Here is a 22,978-nt window from a genome sequence, read left to right on the forward strand (position 1 = left end):
AGGGCACTGGGCAGCACAGTGACTTAGTGGTTACCCCATCTGTCTCACAGCTCCAAAGTTCTGAATCCAACTCCAAGTCTTGCCCCCAGTCTTCTTGTGTGACATTTGCAAGATCATATACAGTATGCATACATATATATATATATATATATATGTATATATATATATATATATATATATATATATATGTATATATATATATATATATATATATATATATATATATATATATATATATATATTGCTACTTATAGTCGGATATTATATATATTGCTACTTATAGTCGGATATAGGTTGAATATGGGTTGATTAATTTAGTTTAAATATACAATGCTTCATGCAGCATTGTACATTACTATAATTAACAACCAATACAATCACTTTAAGATGCATTGAGCTACTGTATATTGTTACATCAAGATGTAGACAAATTCATTTGGATACTAGAGGATTAAAGTGCTGTATAAACCATTCATAATAGTGCACAGTGCAGCATGTCCATATAAAATATGTTACAGAAAGTGAGTCTGTATTTACAATGATAAAGGGTCATTCCACTTGTCTTCTTCCTTAGTCTCCACCTGGTGTAGATTTCTGTATTTATTGTATCGATCTTTGTTTCCCAGCAGGCTTTTCGAATAAGGTGAAGTCCAGTCTCTTTCAAAAGCAGCTTTCATTTGTTCCATGATCTTCCCTCCGTTGTTTTTCATCTGGACCACCAGTCCAACTCCGCCATTATCAGAGAATTCGTTCCCCACCCAGTTGTGGTTCCCTAAGAAGGTAAATCAGAAAATGAGATCAGGGCAATCATTTGTGTCTATGTACAAATATTCACAAATTGCATTCCTTGTAAACTCAAAGGACTATAGCGCCATCTACTGTAAGTATAGTAAACAAGCTATTAAGCTATTGAGGAGCGCTGATGAATTGTGCTCAAAACTACATCTTGGTACTAAAAGAAAATAAGATTTTTTTTTTAAAAGTATTTCAGGTTGACTGTTGTTCAAACGTAAACCGAGATAGATGTACTAAATATCTAGAAAATGAAAGAGTAAAATTATTCAAGCAATGTATTATTAAAGGGACAGTGTGTAGGATTTAGTGAGATCTTGTGGTGAACTAATAAAATGCAACAGTTTTGAAGCATGCACACTAAGGTGCCTCAAAGATACCACACTTCGCAAGACAACCACCCATTATTTCCAATTATTATTTGATATATACATAAAGTTTAGTTGACTTGACTTGAAGTGAGCGAGCGAGCAGGAGCTCGTGGGAACTTGGCTAACAAGAGTGGCTAGCAAGTCCTTGCTGGGGTGGCTAACAAGGACGGCTAGCAGGAGAAGCTAGAAAAAGCTAGTGAGAAAAAAGCAAAAGGAGACAAGTGGCAGGAGACCGAATCAGCCCCCTGATCAGTAGCACGAGTCGATGTATGTAGTAATTACTACAACTGCCATTATGTAAAAAAAAATGTGCTAGATTTTTTTTTGCATATTATTTACCAAATAAATAGTGGGTTAAATAAATGAATTAGTAGTTCGCCACTAGATAACACTAAATTATACGCACTGTTCCTTTAAGGACTGTAATTATATATATATATATATATATATATATATATATATATATATATATATATATATATTGCACATTTAATAAATACAAAATACATAGCCTACCAATGTAAAAAGAATTGTCCGTCAGCATGTACTTGTTGTGATTGAGTCCACGTTGAATGTCATCCTTTTGCTCTTTGTGACTGAAAAACCTCTGGAAAATAATTGAATCAACAATGATGTACCGGTACTATTATTTTTATAGTCCTTAATTAATTCTGCATTATGAATATTAATCAGCCCCTTCCTATTACAGAGAAGACTTGTTCCACATACCACCTCCAGAGAACAGTTGTACAGCTGCATGCACAGCGACTTGAGGGAGGTCACAAAGTTAAAAGTGAGCGGGTGAGTGTTCTTCCAGAAGCTTATGAGCAGGCGAACTTTGATCCCTCTCAGAACCGCAGCCTCTCTGATCATCTCATCAAGCGGTGACCAGTACCTAATAATGAAGCCGTTTTCATGAGATGATTCCCTCTGCTTGGATTAGTCAGTCTTCACTGCGTCTTTTACACAAAAGCAACTAGAACAAAACAGCTATGAAATATGATCACATGAAGCATATGTTTTCATATCAAAGCTCAATACCTCGTGACCAAGGTTCCTCTGAGGCGCCTGCTCACCAGAGGGAGGTAGTCCATCACAGAAATGAAGATGAATGTCCTTGCACTCTGTATGACGTGATAAATGGCGTCTACATCTCTTGTGCGCTCTTTAGCACAGAAGATATCAGGGGAGGTCTGCGGAAAAGATACACCACTAAGACGACTGTACACAGATTAATAAATGAAGGCACCAAGACTCCGCGCATTTATATTTAGGTGTTCATGAAATACTGCACATGTATTACGTCACACTTGAAAAACAAGTTGCAATCTAAAAGGCTATTCCATTTGTGTGTTGTGTACAAAACAATAAATACTCAGTATAGCCTTACAGACACATATGCAACTGCAGGGGTGTTGTTGAACTCCAGCTCCAGGGCCTGGTGTCTCCCATAGAGTGCTGTGACTCTCTTAGACCAGATTGAGGGGATGTAGTCCCTCTCATGGAGCTGCCAGTAAAAAGAAAAGACTCTGTGGAGGTCCAGGGCCAGACAACTGCAGTTATACACCATCAGGCCCAGCTCCTTCCTCTGTAAGGTGTCAGAGAGCAACAAAAAGTGATAAAGCAGAAAAGTTGAGTTGAGAGAGAGCATGTAGATGTGTTTCCTCAAATTGTTTGTCCTAAGATAAAGGATGACAACAAAACCCATTAGTGTATTAATTGGAGAATAAGGAAGTGGGTCAGCAAACACATTAACTGTTCTAAATATACTTTTACAGGGTCATTAATTTTGCAGTTGACGTTCTTATTGTTTCAGTGTGTGACCTACAGGGAACACAGCAAATGTGCATTCCTTTAATTACCATGGTTGGTGAATTCATTAGTTGAGACCATGCAGGGTCTCAAATTCTACTTATGTGGGGGCCGCTGGAGATTTAGAAAAAAGGGACAACTAATCCAATCTTCTCAGTCTTTTTAAATAATACTTCAGAACATTAAACAGGAAGTCAAACCATTTTTTTCTTTTTTACAATAGTATGTTATACTAGTCTGAACACAGCATTCTGATTAACATTGCATTTATGGAATATGAGCTAAGCAGCAAAATCCAGCTGATTTTATCCATCTCAGGTGGCAGCCATTTTGTCACTTACTGTCAAATGAAAATGCACATCACAGTTTCTCAGGGCTCAGGTAAAGACCAATCACGGCTCAGCTTCAGAAAACAGGTGAGCCATATTATTGTAAATATTTTGTTTTTGTTTGACTTCCCGTTTGAAATCTCTTCAGAACGTCAACAAGACTGGTGACGCTGTTTTCCCTGTCAATTGACAGTATAGTGACGTTTGATTTCTTGAGCGACACAACTTTCTCTGTGCATTCAAGTCAAGGTGCCCCTGAGCTACTGATTTTTTTCTTTCTTTTTTTTTTTTTTTTGTGTTAAATTTACCGTTCTCGAGCCAAACTTTCCCTTTTTGGCAGGTTTTGAAAAAGACATGACTGGGACGGGGTGACAAGATATAATTCCCTTCCACATTTTGCCAAAAGCTATCCTGAGTCTGAGCTATGTTAGCCTATGTGTGATTATAAAAAAAATTGCTGCTGCCCGGTGCCGGTTTCCGGGGGTGGGGGGGGCTCGCGGGGGGCCGGGTTCGCGGGGGGGTTGGCGGTCGTTGGGGGGGGGGGCGGCTTGTTTGGGGGGGTGGAGGTATGGGTGGGTGGGGGGTTGGGTGTTGGGGGTCGGGGTGTGTTCAGGGGTTTGGGGGCCGGGGGTGGTGGGGCCTGGGTCGTGGTGGGTGGCGGGTTTGGGTGGGGTGCGGGGGGGTCGTGGGGGGCTGGGGGCTGGGGACCGGTGGGGCGCTGTGGGGGCCCGCTGGGCCTCGTTCTGCGGCCTTGGGCTCGGGGGTGTGGGCCGGGGCTGGGGCGGGGGTGTTCCGGGCGTCTGGGTCGGTGTCCGCTCGGGTGGCTTGGGGGTGGCCTTGGTGCTGCCGCGGCCTGGGGATTTGGGGGGGGGGGGGGGGGGCGGTGCTCGCTTTGCTGGACCGCGGTTGACGGCTTTCTTTCTTTGGTGGTGGTCCTTATGCATGCCAGATCCGTCGCATCAGCATCTACTGAAACTCAACAGAAGTAGCCTCTCCCTCCCACAGCCCCTTGAATCAGTGGGTGCTGGTGTCTGTGGATCTCACTTTGCTTTATCTATCCTTCCCTCCTTCCTCTTTTTAGTTTTTCCTCTGGTCACTTGAGATCTCAATTTATTGGAAGTTTGAGGCTTCTGGGGTTGGCATAAGACTCTGGTTTTGTAACCACGCAGGAGGGGTTTTGTTGGTGCTGGATTTCACTTTGATGGATTGGATGTGCTGGCTTCTATGGATCTCACTCTGCCTTATCGATCCTTCCCTCCTTCCTCTCTTTAGTTTTTCCTCTGGTCTCTTGAGATCTCGCTAAATTTGCTGGAATTTAGAGGCTTCCGGGGTTGGCGTAAGACTTTGATTTTGTAATCATGGGGAAGGCAGGAAGTGTTTGGTCGGTGCTGGATTTCACTTTGAAAAAAAAAAATAAAAAAATAAAAATAAAAAAAATAAAATAAATAAAAATAAATTCTAAAATGACAAAAAAAAAAAAAAAACACCCAGCGCAAAGACAATACAAAAAAAAGGGAAAAACAAAACAAAACACGGGAACCTCACTAACATTAAACTTGATGTCAAGTAGTAGAGGGCCACAAATGGCCCACGGACCACAAGTTGAGACCCATGGTTTAGCCTTTATTTCCATCCATTCTTATAACATTTGTCAAATGTCTCTATCACATGTACACTAGGGATGTAATGATAAGGGCAATATCGTGATATCATGATATTAAAACTGCCACAATATCGTCGTCGTCATGTTCACAATATTTAAAAGGAACACATCTGTTAAAAAAAAGTTAGGTTGATTTCCATTTGTGCAGTTCCAGCACCCTCTAGTGGCTAGTTTATTAGTGCAATTAAATTTTCATTAGGGATGTTTTGGCCTTCTATGTTTAAAATCTATGCTAATTGTCAGATGAAGGGGAACCTAATTTGCTTGTGAAGTGATCAATGTGTGCTTGCATTACCAGGTAAGTGCCTCAATATTCTTATTAGAGATTGTAGGATATGTAATTACTGTTATATACAAAAGCACAATATTGTGCTTTTTTTTTAGTATGAGCTCATTTTCTACAATATTGTGATCTTTTTTAAATATCACCAACCCCCCCACAATATCATGAGAATTATCGTATCGTGACCTTCATATCATGATAATATCGTATCGTGATGTTTGGATATCGTTACATCCCTAATGTACACTATATTGGTTTAAGTTACAAGAAGTAACATGGCAAAGTAATTCCTGAAAAAATGCATGCTGACTCAGAAACATCCTTATTCACTTTTTAGTTGAGAGTTGCTAAAATGACCCTTAATTTTTGCACAACACAGGCAAAATGTTGATGATACCTTGGAGAATGACCTCCAGTCCATGTCAGCACTGCCAACATAAAAGTGTGTCCGATCTACGACCCAGAATGAGGAATGAAGTCCTCCTCTGGTAAAAGCTGTCATGTTAACCAAATGAACCTCGGCATCTGGACAGGAAGAGACATACAGGAGACGGCGAATAAGTTAAAAGTCGCAAAGAATGCCAGTTTGCCAATTACTTACTGTGTGTTGCCAAAATCTTCTGTTCTGTAGAGTTTGTCATGCTGCTAGCAATCTTTAGTTTGACCCCTCGGGATTTCAAGCTGAGCAATCTCTGGAATAAAAGCTGACCCTGAGGAAGCGGTATTAAGTGTTTAGGCATTGTTTCATCTCAGCAGGTCTAAACTCATTAAGAGGACACACGTAATCTTCAAAACAATTAAAGTTTTCGCTTTCGGACCACTTGGGAAATACGCATGCTTGACTGGAAGGAAATGGTGTATTTATGACTTTGTACCTGTCGTCCTGTTTCTTTTTCTGAAGGTCTCAAGTTCCAAACCGGAGACACGATCTGGACTGAGTGCTTCGCTAGGTCCAGCAGGTTATGGAAGCCAACAAGTAGTGGCAAATTGGGTCTGCCATTCAAGTGATCTTTGATTCCCTCGGGGATTGTCTCCATAAGGACAATGCTACAACATGGAAGCATCAACAAATCAACACTGTTGTTGTCTTCTTACACTTTCAAATTGATGACCTCACCGACAGTCAGTGCGGCAATTCTCCTCTGTGATTCCATCCTCACTGTCCCCCCAAATATCCACGGAAGAGAAGATGAGCACCAGCAGCACGGCAAAGCAGCATAGCAGTGCAAAGATAGCAATGCACTTCTGCTGCGTCTGACAAGTCAGACAAACAACAATTTATAGGAAACAATCTGCTAGTTATGAAAGTAACAATATGAAAATACAACAACATGGGAATTCATGACTCCATAAAAGTTAATTTCCCCAATCAATATACAGAGAAGGGAGTTTTTGTGATCAATAAACAATTGAACAAGCAATACTACTGCTTTGAAAACATGGCAACAGGACACACAAATGTAGAAAGAATGTATGGCTCACAATATTTGTCTGTCAGCTTTGTTGCTCAAGCACGTCCCTCTTGAAAGGGATTTTATCACCTCTGCATCACACTCCAGGACAATATCATACAATATTAAAGATAATATTTGTGTACAGGAAGGTATATTGTGGCTGTATTAAAAATGCGGGGGAGTCAGAGTGGTGCATGACAGCTGTAGTGTCCTGACGCTGTCTCCAAATCCTTGATTTTGCTCTTTTAAAAGTGCAGTGATGTGCTTTGGTTTTGCTTACCACTGCACTTTCATCATTGCTCTTTCTGTCGTATTTGACGTTGATGGTTTTATGAGCTATCAAGCTGCCCTATTTTACACTGATTGTCCACAACATTAGGTTCTTGTTTGAGATTATTTATTCAATTTACTTTTAAATGACTATTTTATTTAATTTTCCTCTGCATCCCACTCAGAGAACCTTTTCTTTTAACGTGACAATATAGCTAATGTAGGTTGATACATCGCTGACAGTGTTAATCAAAACTGAGAATTTCTGTAATAATAATGTAGTCAAATAAGTTCAAAAGAATCTCTTGACTAAGTACGTTTGATTGGCCTCTCTTCCGTACTCTGTCTCAGTTAATAAGGCTGCTGCAGCACAGTGTGTGTACTCTCCTTTAATGTCCACTGAGACCCTGAGATTTTCATTAAGTCTGACCAGAGGAAAAGACCGTGCTTGACATGCAGATATGCTTAAGAAATCCCATTGAAAAAAGTTACACAGAGCCCCGGGAAAGGTTATTTTAGTGCTGAATCATCTAAAACTCACCTAAAATAAATCGATTATGGAAATGTGAGTTGCTGGTTTTATTACAGAAAGCTACATTATATTCAAAAGACAGTCCAGACATTCACATTGACATTTAAGCACGATGAGCTCTACAATAAAAGAGTTGATAGCGTACATATCACACACATGCATATATGAAGATGATACGATATGATTGGGAACGTCACCTTTACGGGTTCCTTTGTGGTCGGTCCTGCCATGAGAGCTGCACTCCTTCAAACTTCTATGACATCAGTGCATTTGCTTCACCGGTCCATTTGGGTTAGCTTTGCTTGGTCCATGCTCATACTTTGGTACTTCATATGCACTGACATCTTGAAGCTGTTGTGCGTGACTCTCATGTCCTGATCTTATATGCAGCTTGAAGTATGTGTGCGAGGAGTACGGAATGAGCAAGTGTGCAGCTCCATGCTGACTCAACAGAGGCTGTGCGATGGAGACAGACCAAACCCTCTTGTTCAAACCACCAATGTAAAGCTGCTGTTTTGAATCCCAACAGACCCACTCCCTCCCTCCCCCATGCCTTACTTTTGATTCTTGTCACTACACTATGATCTAACCTAAATTAGCATACACCTATAAGGAAGGCTCTAGAAACCAGGGTCGGCTTTACGCAGGAGCAAGAGGGGGCCTTGCCCCCCTCAAATAAAATCTGCACATGCTTCCAGAACTCTCTTTCACCTCCACTTCGTGCTGTGTGCTGACTGATCGTCTGTCTAGTGGGAACTTCCTGCCAGTAAACGCCCAATCACTGTTTAGTATGCAAATGAGCCTACAAATAAACAAATTTCTCTCCCTCGAGGAAGCATCACTAAAATGCATAGTAGCAATTTATGTTGTGGGATACTTCATCAATAAATTACCAAAACAAACATCTATTTTGTCTGTTTTCTTTTCCAAGTGTGAGCCTCTTTGTGATAGTGTTCTCAGTGACAGGTACTTTTGCTGAATGTGAGTGCCTGCTGCAAGTCAAGAACCGACCCTGTTAACCCATTCATTCCCCTCCACGAATTATCTCGGGTATTTAATATATGCGGTTCGCCCATCCCCAAATTAACTCGGGTTTTGCGTTTTTTTTGTGTGTTTTTTTTTTAATGCACTAGACGTAGAACCTCATGCAAGTCCTCAGCAAGTATTGAGCTGAAAAAAATAATTGTAATGAGGTGTAGTTGCCAGAAGATGGCCACAGTAGCTTCGATCAGAGGAAGTAGGAGGTGGAGCATTAGCTTCGCTTAGCAATTTGTTAAAACGTGGGAAGCCACCGGGCGATCGCGCGTCTGTTTGACTTTCCCGTTCACCGGATGACACTTCCTGGGCAAACTGCATCAGGTATGACGCCACGTTGATCCAAAGAAGCCACACGTCATATGTTTTTTGTTTTTTTTTACCTGAAACGTCCCCTCGTCAAGCCACCAGCTTCTCCGGACTGCCGCGTTCACCGGATGAATCACCGCGGGCAAACGTATGCTACATTCGAGGATGGTCAGAAGTCGAACTTTTCCGAGTTCAAACCAGGAAGTGTGTACAGGAACGCCCCCTTGAACTCGGAAATCCCACTTGTGAAGTCGGAAGCAAAAAAGGATCCCGACTTCACCGACGGACTACATTGTGATATCACTCTGAATGGCAAAACACAATTTACTCGAGTATAAAACTAGATTGTCAGGCCTGCGGGCCGAGCCCGCTGAGTGTGCGTGTGTCTTCCAGGTGTGGTGCATTGGAGTCAAGCAGCAGGTGTGTCCAATTAATCAGCAGCCTACTTAAGCCAGCCTCTGACTCCACCACACCGCCAGATCGTCACAACTCCTGAACGAGTTTGTACATCCAGCTAGACCTTGAAATCAACTTTTACTTACCTTTTCTGACTCGCATTTCCGTCCTCCTTTTCAGCCTGTCGTCCTGCCCGCAGACCCCGACCTTGACACACGCCTCGCCAACCAGAACCAGCCCCCAGCACCCAACGGACTGCAACCACTTTCTGGCCGTCCACTATTGCAATAAAACTTTGCCAACTCACTCCTTTTGTTTTTCTGCATTTGGGTCCCCACCCCGCACCGGAACCGTGACAGCACGATCTGGCCAGCCATGGACCCAGCAGAGAACGATTCCGTTCGTCAGACCCTGACCGGACAAGGCTTGCTTTTGGACCAACATGACAACGCCCTGAACTTTTTGATTGGACAGGTACGTGAATTCTCACAAGCCCTCACGACCCTCCAACAGCAACATGCGGCCTTTCAGACACAAGGACAATCCGCAGCTACACCTGCCACGCCCGCCGCACCTCCTCCCCATGTCATTAAAGAACCGTACGTGCCCACACCGGCCCCTTATGATGGTGATTTAGGAGCTTGCCGTCCCTTTCTAGTCCAGTGTTCTCTAGTCTTCAGTCAGCAGCCTCTGTCATATGCTTCCGACCACGCTAAGATAGCTTACCTCATAGGCTGCCTCCGGGGCGCGGCTCTAGCATGGGCCACTGCGGAGTGGGACAAACAGTCCCCTGCTTGCACAACCTATTCCGCCTTTACGAAAGAAATGAGGAAGGTCTTCGACCACCCGGTCCGTGGGAGGGAGGCTGCAAGACGCCTCATGTCGCTACGACAGGGTGCTCGTAGCGTGGCAGAGTTCTCAGTTTCGTTCCGGACTCTCGCCGCTGAGAGCAACTTTAATGATGAAGCGCTCCAGGAAGTCTTCCGGGGAGCATTAAATGAAAACATCAAGGACGAATTGGCCTCGAGGGATGATCCGAGCTGTCTCGACTCGCTCGTTGACTTAGCCATAAAGCTTGATTGTCGCCTCCGGGAGCGCAAAAGAGAGCGTCATGCCAAACCACAGACTCCGCCCATGTTCCCGCCCATTGCTGGGCCATCCATGTTTGATCCACCTCCAATGCCACCGGCTCCGGCTTCCGGTTCGGGCCCGTCCCCAGACGCCGGCAGCGTTCCTATGCAGCTGGGACGAGCTCGTCTGTCGGACTTGGAGAAGGCGCGCAGACGTTCATCTAACCTGTGCCTATACTGTGGAGCCAGCGGCCACTACATCTCTCAGTGCCCCTCCCGGCCAAAAGGACTGACTCACCAGTAATGGGGAACGTATTGGTGAGTCCCGTTATGAGTTCCCCTGCTTCTAACCGTTTTATGCTCTCTGCCACCCTCTGCTGGGGTAATATGTCTCTGCCCGTGTCTGCCCTTGTAGACTCCGGAGCCGATGAGAACCTAATTGATCACCGACTGGTAGAACAAATGGCTATAGACCTGCAAACCTTGACCACTCCTTTGGATGCCACAGCCCTAAACGGTGCACTGATCTCCCATGTCAGACAACAAACAGTACCAGTTGTACTCAAGCTCTCGAGTAATCACCAAGAGGTAATCAGTTTACATGTATTTGACTCCCTCCAAGTTCCCATAGTGTTGGGCATGCCATGGCTCAAGCTCCACAACCCACATATTGACTGGACAGTGCCCAACATCATTTCTTGGAGCAATTACTGCCATGGAAATTGCTTGCTGTCTGCTGTTGTGCCACCCAGTGGCCAAAACCAACAAGAACCACCCGACCTGTCCGGCGTCCCTGCTGATTATCACGACCTTGCATTGGTCTTCAGCAAACACCATGCTTCCTCTCTGCCCCCTCACCGACCATACGACTGCGCTATCGACCTCCAGCCCGGAGCGCCACTTCCACGAAGCCGGCTTTACAACATTTCACGGCCGGAGAGAGAAGCAGCAGATTCCTATATCAACGAATCACTGGCAGCAGGTATTATCCGGCCCTCCTCGTCACCAGTGGGAGCTGGGTTTTTCTTTGTGGACAAGAAAGACAAGACGCTCCGCCCTTGTGTAGACTATCGTGGTCTGAATGACATCACCATAAAGAACAAATATCCCCTGCCCCTGATGGACTCCGCATTCTCACCTCTTCATGGAGCCACCATTTTTACCAAGTTGGACTTGCGCCAGGCCTACCATCTTGTCCGTATCCGGCAGGGCGACGAATGGAAGACAGCATTTAACACACATAGAGGGCACTACGAATATCTGGTCATGCCTTTTGGCTTAACTAACGCCCCCGCTGTCTTCCAGGCCCTGGTCAATGATGTTCTGCGTGACATGATTGGGAGGTTCGTCTTTGTATATCTTGACGACATCTTGATTTTCTCAAGTTCTGACTCCGAACATAAGAAACACGTACGCCAAGTTCTCCAGAGACTCCTTGAAAATAAGCTTTTCGTGAAAGCTGAAAAGTGTGACTTCCATGTAACAAAGACCACCTTTCTGGGCTATGTAATTGCTGAGGGACGGCTCCAAATGGACCCCGCCAAGACGACTGCAGTCACCGAATGGCCCAGACCCACATCCAGAAGGGAGCTGCAACGCTTCCTTGGTTTTGCCAACTTCTATCGCCGATTCATCAAGGACTACAGTCGTGCAGCAGCTCCTCTTACCGCCCTTACGTCCACAGTGGTGCCTTTCAAGTGGTCTGAGGAAGCTGCCCTGGCCTTTAGCGAGCTCAAACGTATGTTCACCACTGCTCCTGTGCTTGTCCATCCAGATCCGCAGAGGCAATTCATAGTTGAGGTGGATGCCTCGGAGGTGGGGGTCGGAGCGGTTTTGTCCCAGCGGTCTCTGGAGGATGGTAAGGTCCACCCGTGTGCTTTCTATTCCCGCAGGCTCTCTCCAGCCGAGAGGAACTATGGAATTGGTGACCGGGAACTCCTGGCGGTGAAGGCGGCATTGGAGGAATGGAGACACCTCCTGGAAGGGGCCGAGCAGCCATTCGTTGTATGGACAGACCACAAGAATCTGGAGTACATCCGCTCTGCTAAGAGACTAAGCTCACGTCAAGCCAGGTGGGCCTTATTCTTTGATCGGTTCGCATTCACCCTGTCCTACCGCCCAGGGTCTCAGAACACAAAACCGGATGCCCTATCCCGCCAGTTTGCAGCAGAGGGCACCAGGTCAGATCCCGGCCCTATCCTGCCTTCCACCTGTTTTATTGGGTCTGTCACTTTGGAAATTGAAGCCCTGGTGAGGAGGGCCCAGGTTGGACTGACTGTACCCCCCCGGGCTCCGCAGAACCGCCTGTTTGTCCCTGACCCTGTCCGTTCCCAGGTTCTACAGTGGGCTCACTCCTCGCGACTTACCTGCCACCCGGGAATCCGCAGGACGCTGGCCTTCCTCCGCCAAAATTTTTGGTGGCCCACGATGGAGGAGGACACCCGCTCGTTCGTCTCGGCATGCACGGTATGTGCCCAGAACAAAACCTCCTCCAAACCTAGCTCTGGCCTGCTCCACCCGCTTCCTATTCCCAAACGCCCGTGGTCCCACATTGCCCTGGACTTTGTTACCGGACTTCCGCCGTCAAGAGGTAACACAGTAGTTCTCACCATTGTTGACAGATTTTCCAAAGCAGCCCACTTTCTTGCTCTTCCCAAGCTCCCAACTGCCAAGGAAACCGCTGACCAGTTAGTCCAACATGTCTTCCGTCTACATGGCATCCCTTCAGACATTGTGTCGGACAGGGGGCCCCAGTTCACTTCACAGGTCTGGAGGGCCTTTTGTGCTGCATTAGGCATTGGCCTAAGCCTCTCGTCCGGTTACCATCCACAAACTAATGGTCAATGTGAACGTACCAATCAGCAACTGGAGACCACCCTCCGCTGCATCTCACAGTCCCATCCCGCTTCATGGAGCACTCAGCTCGCTTGGGTAGAGTACGCCCATAACTCCCTGCCCAACGCCTCCTCAGGTTTGTCCCCTTTTCAATGTTCTCTGGGCTACCAACCACCACTGTTTCCCTCTCAGGTCCCTGACCTCTCCGTTCCATCTGTGCAAAGCCACATGCGCCTATGCTCCAGGGTCTGGAGGCAAGCCCGCTTCACCTTACTCCGGTCATCTGCCAGGATACAGGTACACGCCAACCGTCGCCGCATTCCTGCACCTTCCTATGCTGTCGGCCAGAAGGTGTGGCTAAGTACGAGGAACCTCCCGCTAAAGGCGGAATCCAAGAAGCTGTCCCCTCGTTTCATCGGCCCCTTTGAGATTGCGGCTGTGATCAATCCCTGTGCTGTGCGTCTCAAGATCCCAACCTCTCTCCGTGTTCACCCCACTTTTCATGTCTCTCAGATAAAACCTGTTTCATCTAGCCCTCTGTCCCCACCTGTGCCGCCACCGCCAGCTCCTCTCATAATTGATGGACATCCCGCCTACACGGTACGCCGCCTCCTGGACGTTCGTCGCCGCGGTCGCGGCCTCCAGTATTTGGTAGACTGGGAGGGTTACGGACCGGAAGAGCGCAGCTGGATCCCTGCTCGCCAGGTCCTGTGCAAGTCGCTGATCCGCGACTTCCATCGTGCCCATCCTGGTCGCCTGGGCCGTTCTGCACCTGGTGGTGCTCGTGGGGGAGGGGGTACTGTCAGGCCTGCGGGCCGAGCCCGCTGAGTGTGCGTGTGTCTTCCAGGTGTGGTGCATTGGAGTCAAGCAGCAGGTGTGTCCAATTAATCAGCAGCCTACTTAAGCCAGCCTCTGACTCCACCACACCGCCAGATCGTCACAACTCCTGAACGAGTTTGTACATCCAGCTAGACCTTGAAATCAACTTTTACTTACCTTTTCTGACTCGCATTTCCGTCCTCCTTTTCAGCCTGTCGTCCTGCCCGCAGACCCCGACCTTGACACACGCCTCGCCAACCAGAACCAGCCCCCAGCACCCAACGGACTGCAACCACTTTCTGGCCGTCCACTATTGCAATAAAACTTTGCCAACTCACTCCTTTTGTTTTTCTGCATTTGGGTCCCCACCCCGCACCGGAACCGTGACAGCGATAGCTTTCTTCATTCATAAATATTCGACATAACTCCACGTAACGCAACGTACGTGACAGTATTGCCGCTATCTCCCTGCATGAAATGATACGGTCAACTACTTAACTGAATGGAATGCTTATGGAATAAGATTAAAACTATAAATGAAGCAAAATTTCAAAAAGGTAAGTTTCTAGAAGTCAAAATGAGTTTTGAGGATCAAAATAAAAAACAATTTATCACTATCCGCCATTTTGGTAGTTTACGTTCGCCTCGAACGCTTTCAGGTCGGAACTGGGAAAATCCAACTCTGATATATCCAACTTCCGATCATCCTCGAATGCAGCATTATTCACGCCACCGATCAAAGACGGGCAAATAGCGTCGCTAATCGCCATGTCGGTAAGCACAAACTTGGTCCCATGCTGAATTTCATAACTCCAAGATGACTTTTTCACTGTCAGCCCACGCCATAAGATGCCTATACTAACTATTACCTCGTGTGTTATACTGTATAGCAGTGCACGATAAGTACTGGTCGGATCAGTTCGGTCAGTTCGAAGTTGAATTTTTACTTGAAATGCATCATTTCACAAAACCCTTGATAGCTCCTTTATTTTTGTCAAAGCAGGATTTTCGGTGAAACTTGCCTCTCTTCTACTGCTGATTACTCAGGAATGACAAATGCTAGAGAGAAACGTTTTTTTTTCTGATGAACGATGAGTATTTAAGCTTTCTGTTGGTGGGTCCCATATTTATATACCCATAGAACACAATATTCTGTAGGTTGTCAAAAATGGGTTGAAATCTAGTAAAATGGCTGGCACTGAGGGGATGGCAGCACTGCAAATGGCTGGCAGCAAAAATTAAAATGATGAAGGTTACACAAAAACCTGGCTAGCGTATCTATGTAAAACCTTCTGTGTCAAATGAGTGGAACAAATGTGGCTTTTGGGATGAATTTCCAAAACAGCTGCACTTTGTTTATGCACATTCTCTCAAAAACTCATTAAACAACCTCAGCGGAACAGCATGAAATGCACAAAAACTTTCTTCTATGTTTTTATTTACCTCAATCCAATCTCACAAATGAATAGTTGTTAGCAAACAAGCATGCTGCTGCTCTGTTTATGAGTCCTATGAGCACCATGGAGGCAGGAGGTGGGAGACAATTTTACGTTGTTTTAGCTTTAGGCGATGGAGAAATTTATGAAAACAAATTTCAGTTGTGAAAAAAAGGTCTTCATAAATAAGGAAATTCTTTTTCAGATTAAATAACAATCCCAGTGTTAACTAAGTGTGCGCTAAAAAATTGATACGGAATATATGTCAGAGTCGATATTGCACAATCATTCATTTCGGCTGCTCCTTACTGTACATTGTGCACACATGTCAACCGGAAGCGCCAGTAAAATTAAAATATGTTTTTTGTTTTTGTTTTTGCCAGCCAGCAGAATAAAAATATCATTTTGGACTGGTTTATTAAAAATTAGGGAGGTTCGATACCACTTTCTTTCAGACCGATACCGATACTCAGACCCTCAGTACTCACCGATACCGATACCAACTGCCGATACCAGTAGTACATTTTGACAAATAAAAAAAATCACTAAAAGATATTTTTAAACAAATATGTTTCCTTTAATTTTGACAAAAAAAACCCCAAAAAACAGCACAGTCACTCTTCAATAGTCTTTTTTAGTTTTTCCAAGTATTTCCAAACCGGTGAAGTTTTGGTGAAAAACTGCTGCAAGCTAGCGCCAGTTACAGGCAAGGAGGACTCACTTAACGTCTTCCCCCTCTGCCATCGGTCGCTTGACCTCGTCTGTGTCACGAGTACTCGAGTACTTGAAAAAAGGTTGGTATCAGCCCAATACCGATACCTGGTATCGGTACTCGCCCATCCCTAATAACAATTGATATAAACTAATGTAACATATTGCGATACATACTCAGCCATCAAAGTGACTCAAAACATCGTATGAAGTTGTGTCACACATTTTTGAGATGTCTTGAGAGGTCTTAAGTCAAGACATGTCTATAACTGTCACATCTACTGCGTGTTTGAGCTGCTCAGTGCATGTTCTCTTCTCTGTGACAGACCAAAAGGACAACGAGAGCGAGCCTAGAAATGTCTGAGTCACCTCCCGAGGGAGATGATTGCTCTTAGCTGCACCCACCACGGTCAAACACATTTTTTTTACATATATTGCAGAGCAAAGTCTTCACTACTGACAGAAATATGAGACAACTCTTTAACCCCAAAAGATATCATACAAGGATTGATCACCATAACAAGTGTTGTTCCGATACCGATCCCGATACCCAGATTTGCAGTATCGGACGATACCGATACCATACCGATACCTACGTTTTTGTTTTTTTTTCCTCAAGATGACAAAGCTGTCCTGCCATTGGTTCAGAGCATTCAAGGGCCAATATATCTTAGATCGACATGCATTGAGCATGTCACATATCAGTTTATGTCGCGCACGAGCAAGACACAAGATGTTGCATCCAAAGTCCTATATTAGAGTTGGAATTAATGGTATCGGCATGTTACTTGTGAGTACTCACCGATACCGATACCACTGTTTTAATGCAATATCGGCGCCTCTGCCGATACCAGTATCGGTATCGGAACAACACTAATCGTAACTCATAGATGTTGTTGGTGTTTCTGGTATGGTTCTCATTTCTGTCTTTAACAAACTATTGATTTGAATAGCTATTTTTCACAAATATTTTTGATTTTCAAACTTGTTTTTTTTTTTTTTTAACCTTGGTGTGGAAAAGTGCACTTAATTTCCTCCCATCAAAAAACACCTTAGTGAATGCCAGTGAAGGACGTTTCACTGTTGGTGTCTCACCTTCACACCAGAGGCTCAGCAGCTACCCGGTAATTGTTAGGCCTTTTTTTTTTTTTTTTTTGTCTTCCATGTTACTGTAATATCAAAGTCAGAATAATATACTGAGTGAAGGCTGGCTGGGCACAGCGCCATGTTGATATACATCTGGGCCATGAGCCAGATGCTTTAGTTTTGGATCGAGCAATAAAATAAAGAAACATCCTGCCTGTCCGTCCGTCTTTCTGGTTGAGTAAGCTCCATCCGTGAGTGTCTGGCCGAAGCAGAGCACTACTTGTTCATAAAATCCACCATCACAGGCTTTAGTCAGCTCGATTTACTGAAAGCAGCCATCAATCTTCAGGTCCACTCTGGGTGGATAAGCACAACGTTTGACACGATGTGCACTAGTTGGACCATTTAAATGCATTATACTGCATTTTAATGGATTTGTTGGAGGGAAGAAAGAATGTAGTTGTTTACAGCAAGGCAACAAAACATACCATTAAGTACCAATGTGTCATAATGTGCCAAATACGCCACATTGGAGAACAGGGCGTGAATTATCAGATGCTATTTTTCTTTTCACATGATAAATGATTAATACTTCAAATAGAATGCTTAATGGGCTGTATTAAGCCTTTTAAAGGGTTAAATTGCCATCTCGCATTAAGCCACCAGAAGCAACAACAAGTATCTTCGTATCTTACAACTACAGTTGTGACGGGTTTTGCAAATATTGGATTGGACACAAGACCAATCAGAGGAAGGCTGTTTTCAAATGTATCAAATTAAAGACAACAGAGACCAAACTGGAACACAGTTTATTCACATATGGATTTTTTTTTTTTTAATAGGGATGTTCCATACCACTATTTTTTTTCAGACTGATACCAGTCTGAGTCGTCAAAACTGGTGAGTACTCAAGAAAACAGACCATTCAAAATCATTGTTCGTTCTGATCAAAGAATATAGCTTGAGTAAAGCGCGTCTTGCTCATTTCCAGCAAAAGTTATCTTTGCAAACCCAATAAATAGGAGAAAATAAGTTACACAAAAAAAGAACTAGGTTAGTCTGTATCCTGTGTTTTTGTGTGTTGGGGTGCGTGCGCGCACTGTGTGTGTGTGGTAGCAATGAGCAAATTAGTGATCAATACTCATCTGTGATAACAGAGCTCAGCCTCTTGGGTCTTGCGTTGTATTTCTACTGTGCTAGACTTGATGCACCGCAGGCATTAAGAGCACTTCCAGTGGATGCAAACCTGCTTCCATGTTGTACTTTGATACTGGCTGAGTGGTTTCCTTTAGTTTTACAATTGGATACTTACAATAACCTTTGCAATCAAAACTTCCAGTGTTCATGTTATGTACAATTCCAGAAACATCTGAAAAAGCTTGACTTGAGAAAGAAAAACAAAACAAGAGAAAAAGTTTGAAGCGTTGCCTTACCTTCTCTAGTTTGTCTTTACGGCGCAGGAAGATGGTTGCCGAGTAGCCCTGTTGTTGGGCAGCACTGAAGCTGCTGCTTTTCACTTGGGACAGATCAGTCAGCAGGGCTGGGGGAGCCTCCTCGTGCCCCCTCGACCTTGGATTATTTGACAGTTCCATTGATGGCCTGCGTGTCTGGGTCTGTCTCACACACAGTCTGCCTCAAGCTACCTCAACAGCCAGACGCTGACACGTCCGTCTCTTTCTGTCATTTGGAGCTGCGATTGCTTTTTGTCTTTCTATGAGCCATCTGACTTGCAAGCTGCAGCACTCCCCTGTGCTCTGTTTGTGGCCAGAGAACCAACGCCTTCTCACACTCCCTCATACTTGTTAGGGAGGGGTCGGGGTGTGTGTGTGTTTGTATGTGTATCTCATTGGTCTACAAGCAGGAAGGGAGGGGCGTGAAACGGGCCTCTGGACATGATGAAAATGCAACAGGAGCGGCTGTAGTCGCACAGTGGCACTTAATCTGATTGAGAAACATCTGATAAGAATATGAGAGACTGAGAGAAACACACGCTCATAGAACAGACATCTAATTTCTCAAATACAGGGAGTTATCGAGGCGCACTTGACCTAAGGCGTTTCGACTTTACAATAGTCACACCCGGTACGCCATTTTGGCTCTTCGTCCGCCATATAGCCCGCAGTGTTTAGCCTTTAGCTAGTGCTAGCGCTTGTGCACTTGTAGGAGTATCTTTGGCTTTTTCGCCCTCTTTTTTCCGCATCATGGCCCCAAAGAAGAAGAAAGCTATGTCTTCTATTAATGTTGGTCCAGCCAAAAGAAAAGCAATGTGCATGGAAACGAAGTTAAACATCAGAAAAAGATCACAGAAAGGAGAGACACCGACGCACATCGGCTAAGACTTGGACTTCACTCGGACATCCATACAGCATCTTATTTAAATAAATAAATAAATAAATAAATAAATAAATAAATAAATAAATAAATAAATAAATATTTAAATGCAAATTATTTAGACGTAAATATTGACTTTAAAGGAAGGCACCTTTAATTTTACATGTATGGCTTGATTGGCAGTAAATAGTTAGTTTAGCTACGAAACATGCATAAGAGCTGAAGAATACACCCCAATATTGATTTATTTAACTTTTTTCAACATAGAAGTACTTCCGTGTTGGAACGCCCTCAAGTGGTGACGTAACAAGTGTGTATACTCGCTTGGCGAACAGTAGTTCACGCAGACAGAACGACGAGGAAGACACAAACGTCACTTATGCCTTACTGTATTGCAAAATTTTGCAAGGTGTCGTCAAGGAAAAACCCGCGAGGAGCACACTGGTATGTTATCCCCCCCAAAAAAAGACTATTTGCGTAGAAAATGGCTTGCTAAGTGCTGTCGACCTCCCGGCAAGGACAAGCAGGCGCGGACGTTATGTTTTATTAGCTCGTAAGTTGTTTATACTTCACAAATTGACCATGTTCATAATCTTATTTTAACAAAAAATTTATTGAATGTGGATTAGTGTCATTATCATCGGCATGTGCGACGTACTACATTTGTGTTCTGTCCCGCTGTTCTTCCTGTGGTGCATTCCAGTTTCATTTGCATTTCTATTAATTTCGTTCGGATCCCAACCATTGATAACCAGCCTAGGTAACGGCGTCTCGCATTTCCTTACTTCATTTTGTCTATAAATAAACACGGTTAATACACAACCTTCTTGCAAGCTTTCGTTTACATCATCGGGACGCTACGCAAAAAAAGAAAAAAAAAAACAGCTAGGGGAGGTTGGGCGCTGTAACGACGATACATATAATTTTACTATTTTTTTCTTTTTCCTGAAATAGTTTGTCAGTTCCACACGTTTTGCATTGCTCGTGCTGTGTGTCACTTTACCTGTTGGATATTGGCTCCTTCAAGACTTTTCTTCTTCACATCTTTCATCGCAACCAAAGCTATCCTGAGAATGTCTATTTAGTATTGCCATGTTGAATGTCTGATGTTCCAGGATGCAGTTGAGATTGTCCGCAAGGAACCGATCCTCGATTTCTTTTATTTCCAGACAGCACACATTCATTAGCGGATTGTCCATTCCTGCAGCTCCCGCACGAGCACCACTCACCCACCGCCTGATTCACTCGTTCATTAAAGTTTATTTTGTGCCCGAAAAGACCATCTGGCGCCACAACTTTCACATCCAAGGCAGACTTTCCTTCGGTAGGGTTATTTTGTCGTGTTGGCTCGAAGCGATAAGGTTTAATCCTTCCGGGTTTGACGCTAGATGCACGGCTGCGTTGCATAGCGCTTCCATCGTGTAGCGTTTACACACTAGTGACGTAAACATCCGGGTTATTTAGTCACGTGTAACAAACATGCCGGCGTTCGATTCATTTTAACATCGGTTTAAAAGTTATTAAATGTACATAAAAAAATAATCACGTCACCAAATTAATTATTGAAAAAGTAGCAACTTTTTGCTGCTAAAAATGGATCAATAAGTAAAGTGTCCCTTTAATGGGGAAATTCGACTTAAGTCGAAATTCAGGTTTCATTGCGTAGGAACGTAACTCGAGGACTCCCTCTACTGAACTGCAGCGTAAAATATACCAAACAAATTTCACCTAAAAAAAAAATCTTACAGCAATAACCACCATATGCCTTTTGAGGATGATTGGATATTTTTACAGCCTGCATAATTTATTGTGAGGAAAATGGTGCTGGTTTAAGAGGCACTAGCTGGCTTTAGTATACTTTATATGGTGGAAAAGGAGACAGATCAATAAATCCCAGGCAAAAATCACTGCTGTCACTGAGTCCCATGATTTGGGCTCCCACCGCTTGTCTGCGTGTCTCCCACTGCTACCGATCTGTAGCTACAGTATATATTACTTGGATAGTCAATACTAACCCGTGCAAGCCGTTGAAGCCGGCGGCCATCTTACCCCTCCCATCTCGCAAGCAGACTACTGTATAGACTGTACGTACAGCTCGTAGGCTCTTAATATAGGACCAGGGGGTGGGGGTGTTGTCGGCAGGGTGGTCATGCTGCCTTGAAGACCCCCTTTTTGTTTTATCGCTCAGTTCCTTAGACCTCAATATTACATTTGGCAGAGACATCTTTTTTTTGTTGAATCACAGTTATAATTCTTTAATAAAAAAAAATAAAAAAATACACCTAAAAAATAACCCTAACCCAAGTTGTAAACTGTAGTCTTGTTTATGTTTATCAAATTTAAAACATCTTAATCATGCTGTTTCTACTAAGTATTGTTTCAAATGTTCTCCAATTTCGATACTGTAAATGCATAGGATCTTATGCAGAGAAACATTTCTTGGGAGGAGCAATATGGCGGCCTCGTGGCTTCAAAAGTCTTGGCCTATCGGCTATCCAGTTATATACAGATCAGTACCTGCTGCTTAGCTCTCGCTATCTTTTGCTAGCTTCTCTTGTTAGCCGCTCCAGCAAATTCTTGCTAGCCTGTTCCTGCTCACCGTGCTGCTCATGCACTCACACCAAATGATAATTGGGAGGAGGCTAACTGGTTGTAGCTTGGCTAAGTGTGCTCTTGTTGCATTCTATTACGTCACCACTAGATGGCACTAAATAATACACACTGTTTCTTTAAACTTTGAATATAAAAAGAATATTGTTCAGACGCACTATAGCAGTTTGACTTTCCTTTCATCAGTCATCTGGTTGTCTCCGGGAAACAAGTTGTAGCACACAAATACCATTTTATTGACATACTTATTAAAGGACTGCGAATATTTGTTTATACTCTTGGAAACAAATTACTAAATGTTTCCACGTAACCCCTGCAATGTGCTGCAGGTTGTGAAACACTGTCCTATGCTGCCCTGCTGGAAGGCAAGATAAAATCTCATTCATATGTTGATGATGCAGCATCAAACGCAGCTGGGAGGTTGTTGCTCAAGGACACTTTTGGGTCAAGGGGACAGCTGGGGATCAAAGCTGTAACCTTGGGGTTGTGAGAAAAACATTTAGCCCGCCAAGACAAGATTATGTTTCTTGTGCAAAATCTGTCGGGGAGGGGCTTTCATCTGACGCGAGCATCGGAAAAACTTCGATTTGGATACATGCTTGGGAACAATCGTCACTGAAAGTATACTACACAGTTTATTGGCTTGGTTGAGAGAGCCCTGTGCAGTTTCCACTATAAACACACAATGAGAACGCTAAACTACTTACAAACAAGGTTGATTGCCCTTTCTTGAGATATTATTAATGAAAATGAAATTGTGAGGCTTTTTTTTCATGGGCATAAACAACCTATCCGGCTAAAAATGATTACTTTTCATACAAATGTACTTTAAAT

The 22,978-nt window shown here is 44.0% G+C and overlaps 1 protein-coding gene across 2 annotated transcripts; it reads right to left on the reverse strand.

Annotated features, from left to right (window-relative positions):
• Nucleotides 1–259: 259 nt before the first annotated feature.
• pld5 (phospholipase D family member 5) lies at nt 260–18,945 on the reverse strand. Of its 2 annotated transcripts, none has more exons than XM_077523928.1 (10): nt 18,637–18,945; nt 6,368–6,504; nt 6,126–6,297; nt 5,852–5,960; nt 5,648–5,775; nt 2,554–2,751; nt 2,205–2,356; nt 1,893–2,058; nt 1,680–1,770; nt 260–772 (listed from the first exon to the last, which is right to left on the reverse strand). In XM_077523928.1, the coding sequence occupies exons 1-10, from the start codon at nt 18,793–18,795 to the stop codon at nt 534–536; spliced, it is 1,551 nt and encodes a 516-aa protein (XP_077380054.1). In that variant the 5' UTR covers nt 18,796–18,945; the 3' UTR covers nt 260–533. The 2 variants fall into 2 exon arrangements, with proteins under 2 accessions (XP_077380054.1, XP_077380055.1); XM_077523929.1 differs by lacking the exon at nt 18,637–18,945 and adding an exon at nt 7,704–7,956.
• Between the last annotated feature and the right edge of the window lie 4,033 nt (nt 18,946–22,978).

The sequence above is a fragment of the Festucalex cinctus genome, chromosome 6 (assembly GCF_051991245.1).
Source record: "Festucalex cinctus isolate MCC-2025b chromosome 6, RoL_Fcin_1.0, whole genome shotgun sequence".
NCBI classification, from domain to species: domain Eukaryota; kingdom Metazoa; phylum Chordata; class Actinopteri; order Syngnathiformes; family Syngnathidae; genus Festucalex; species Festucalex cinctus.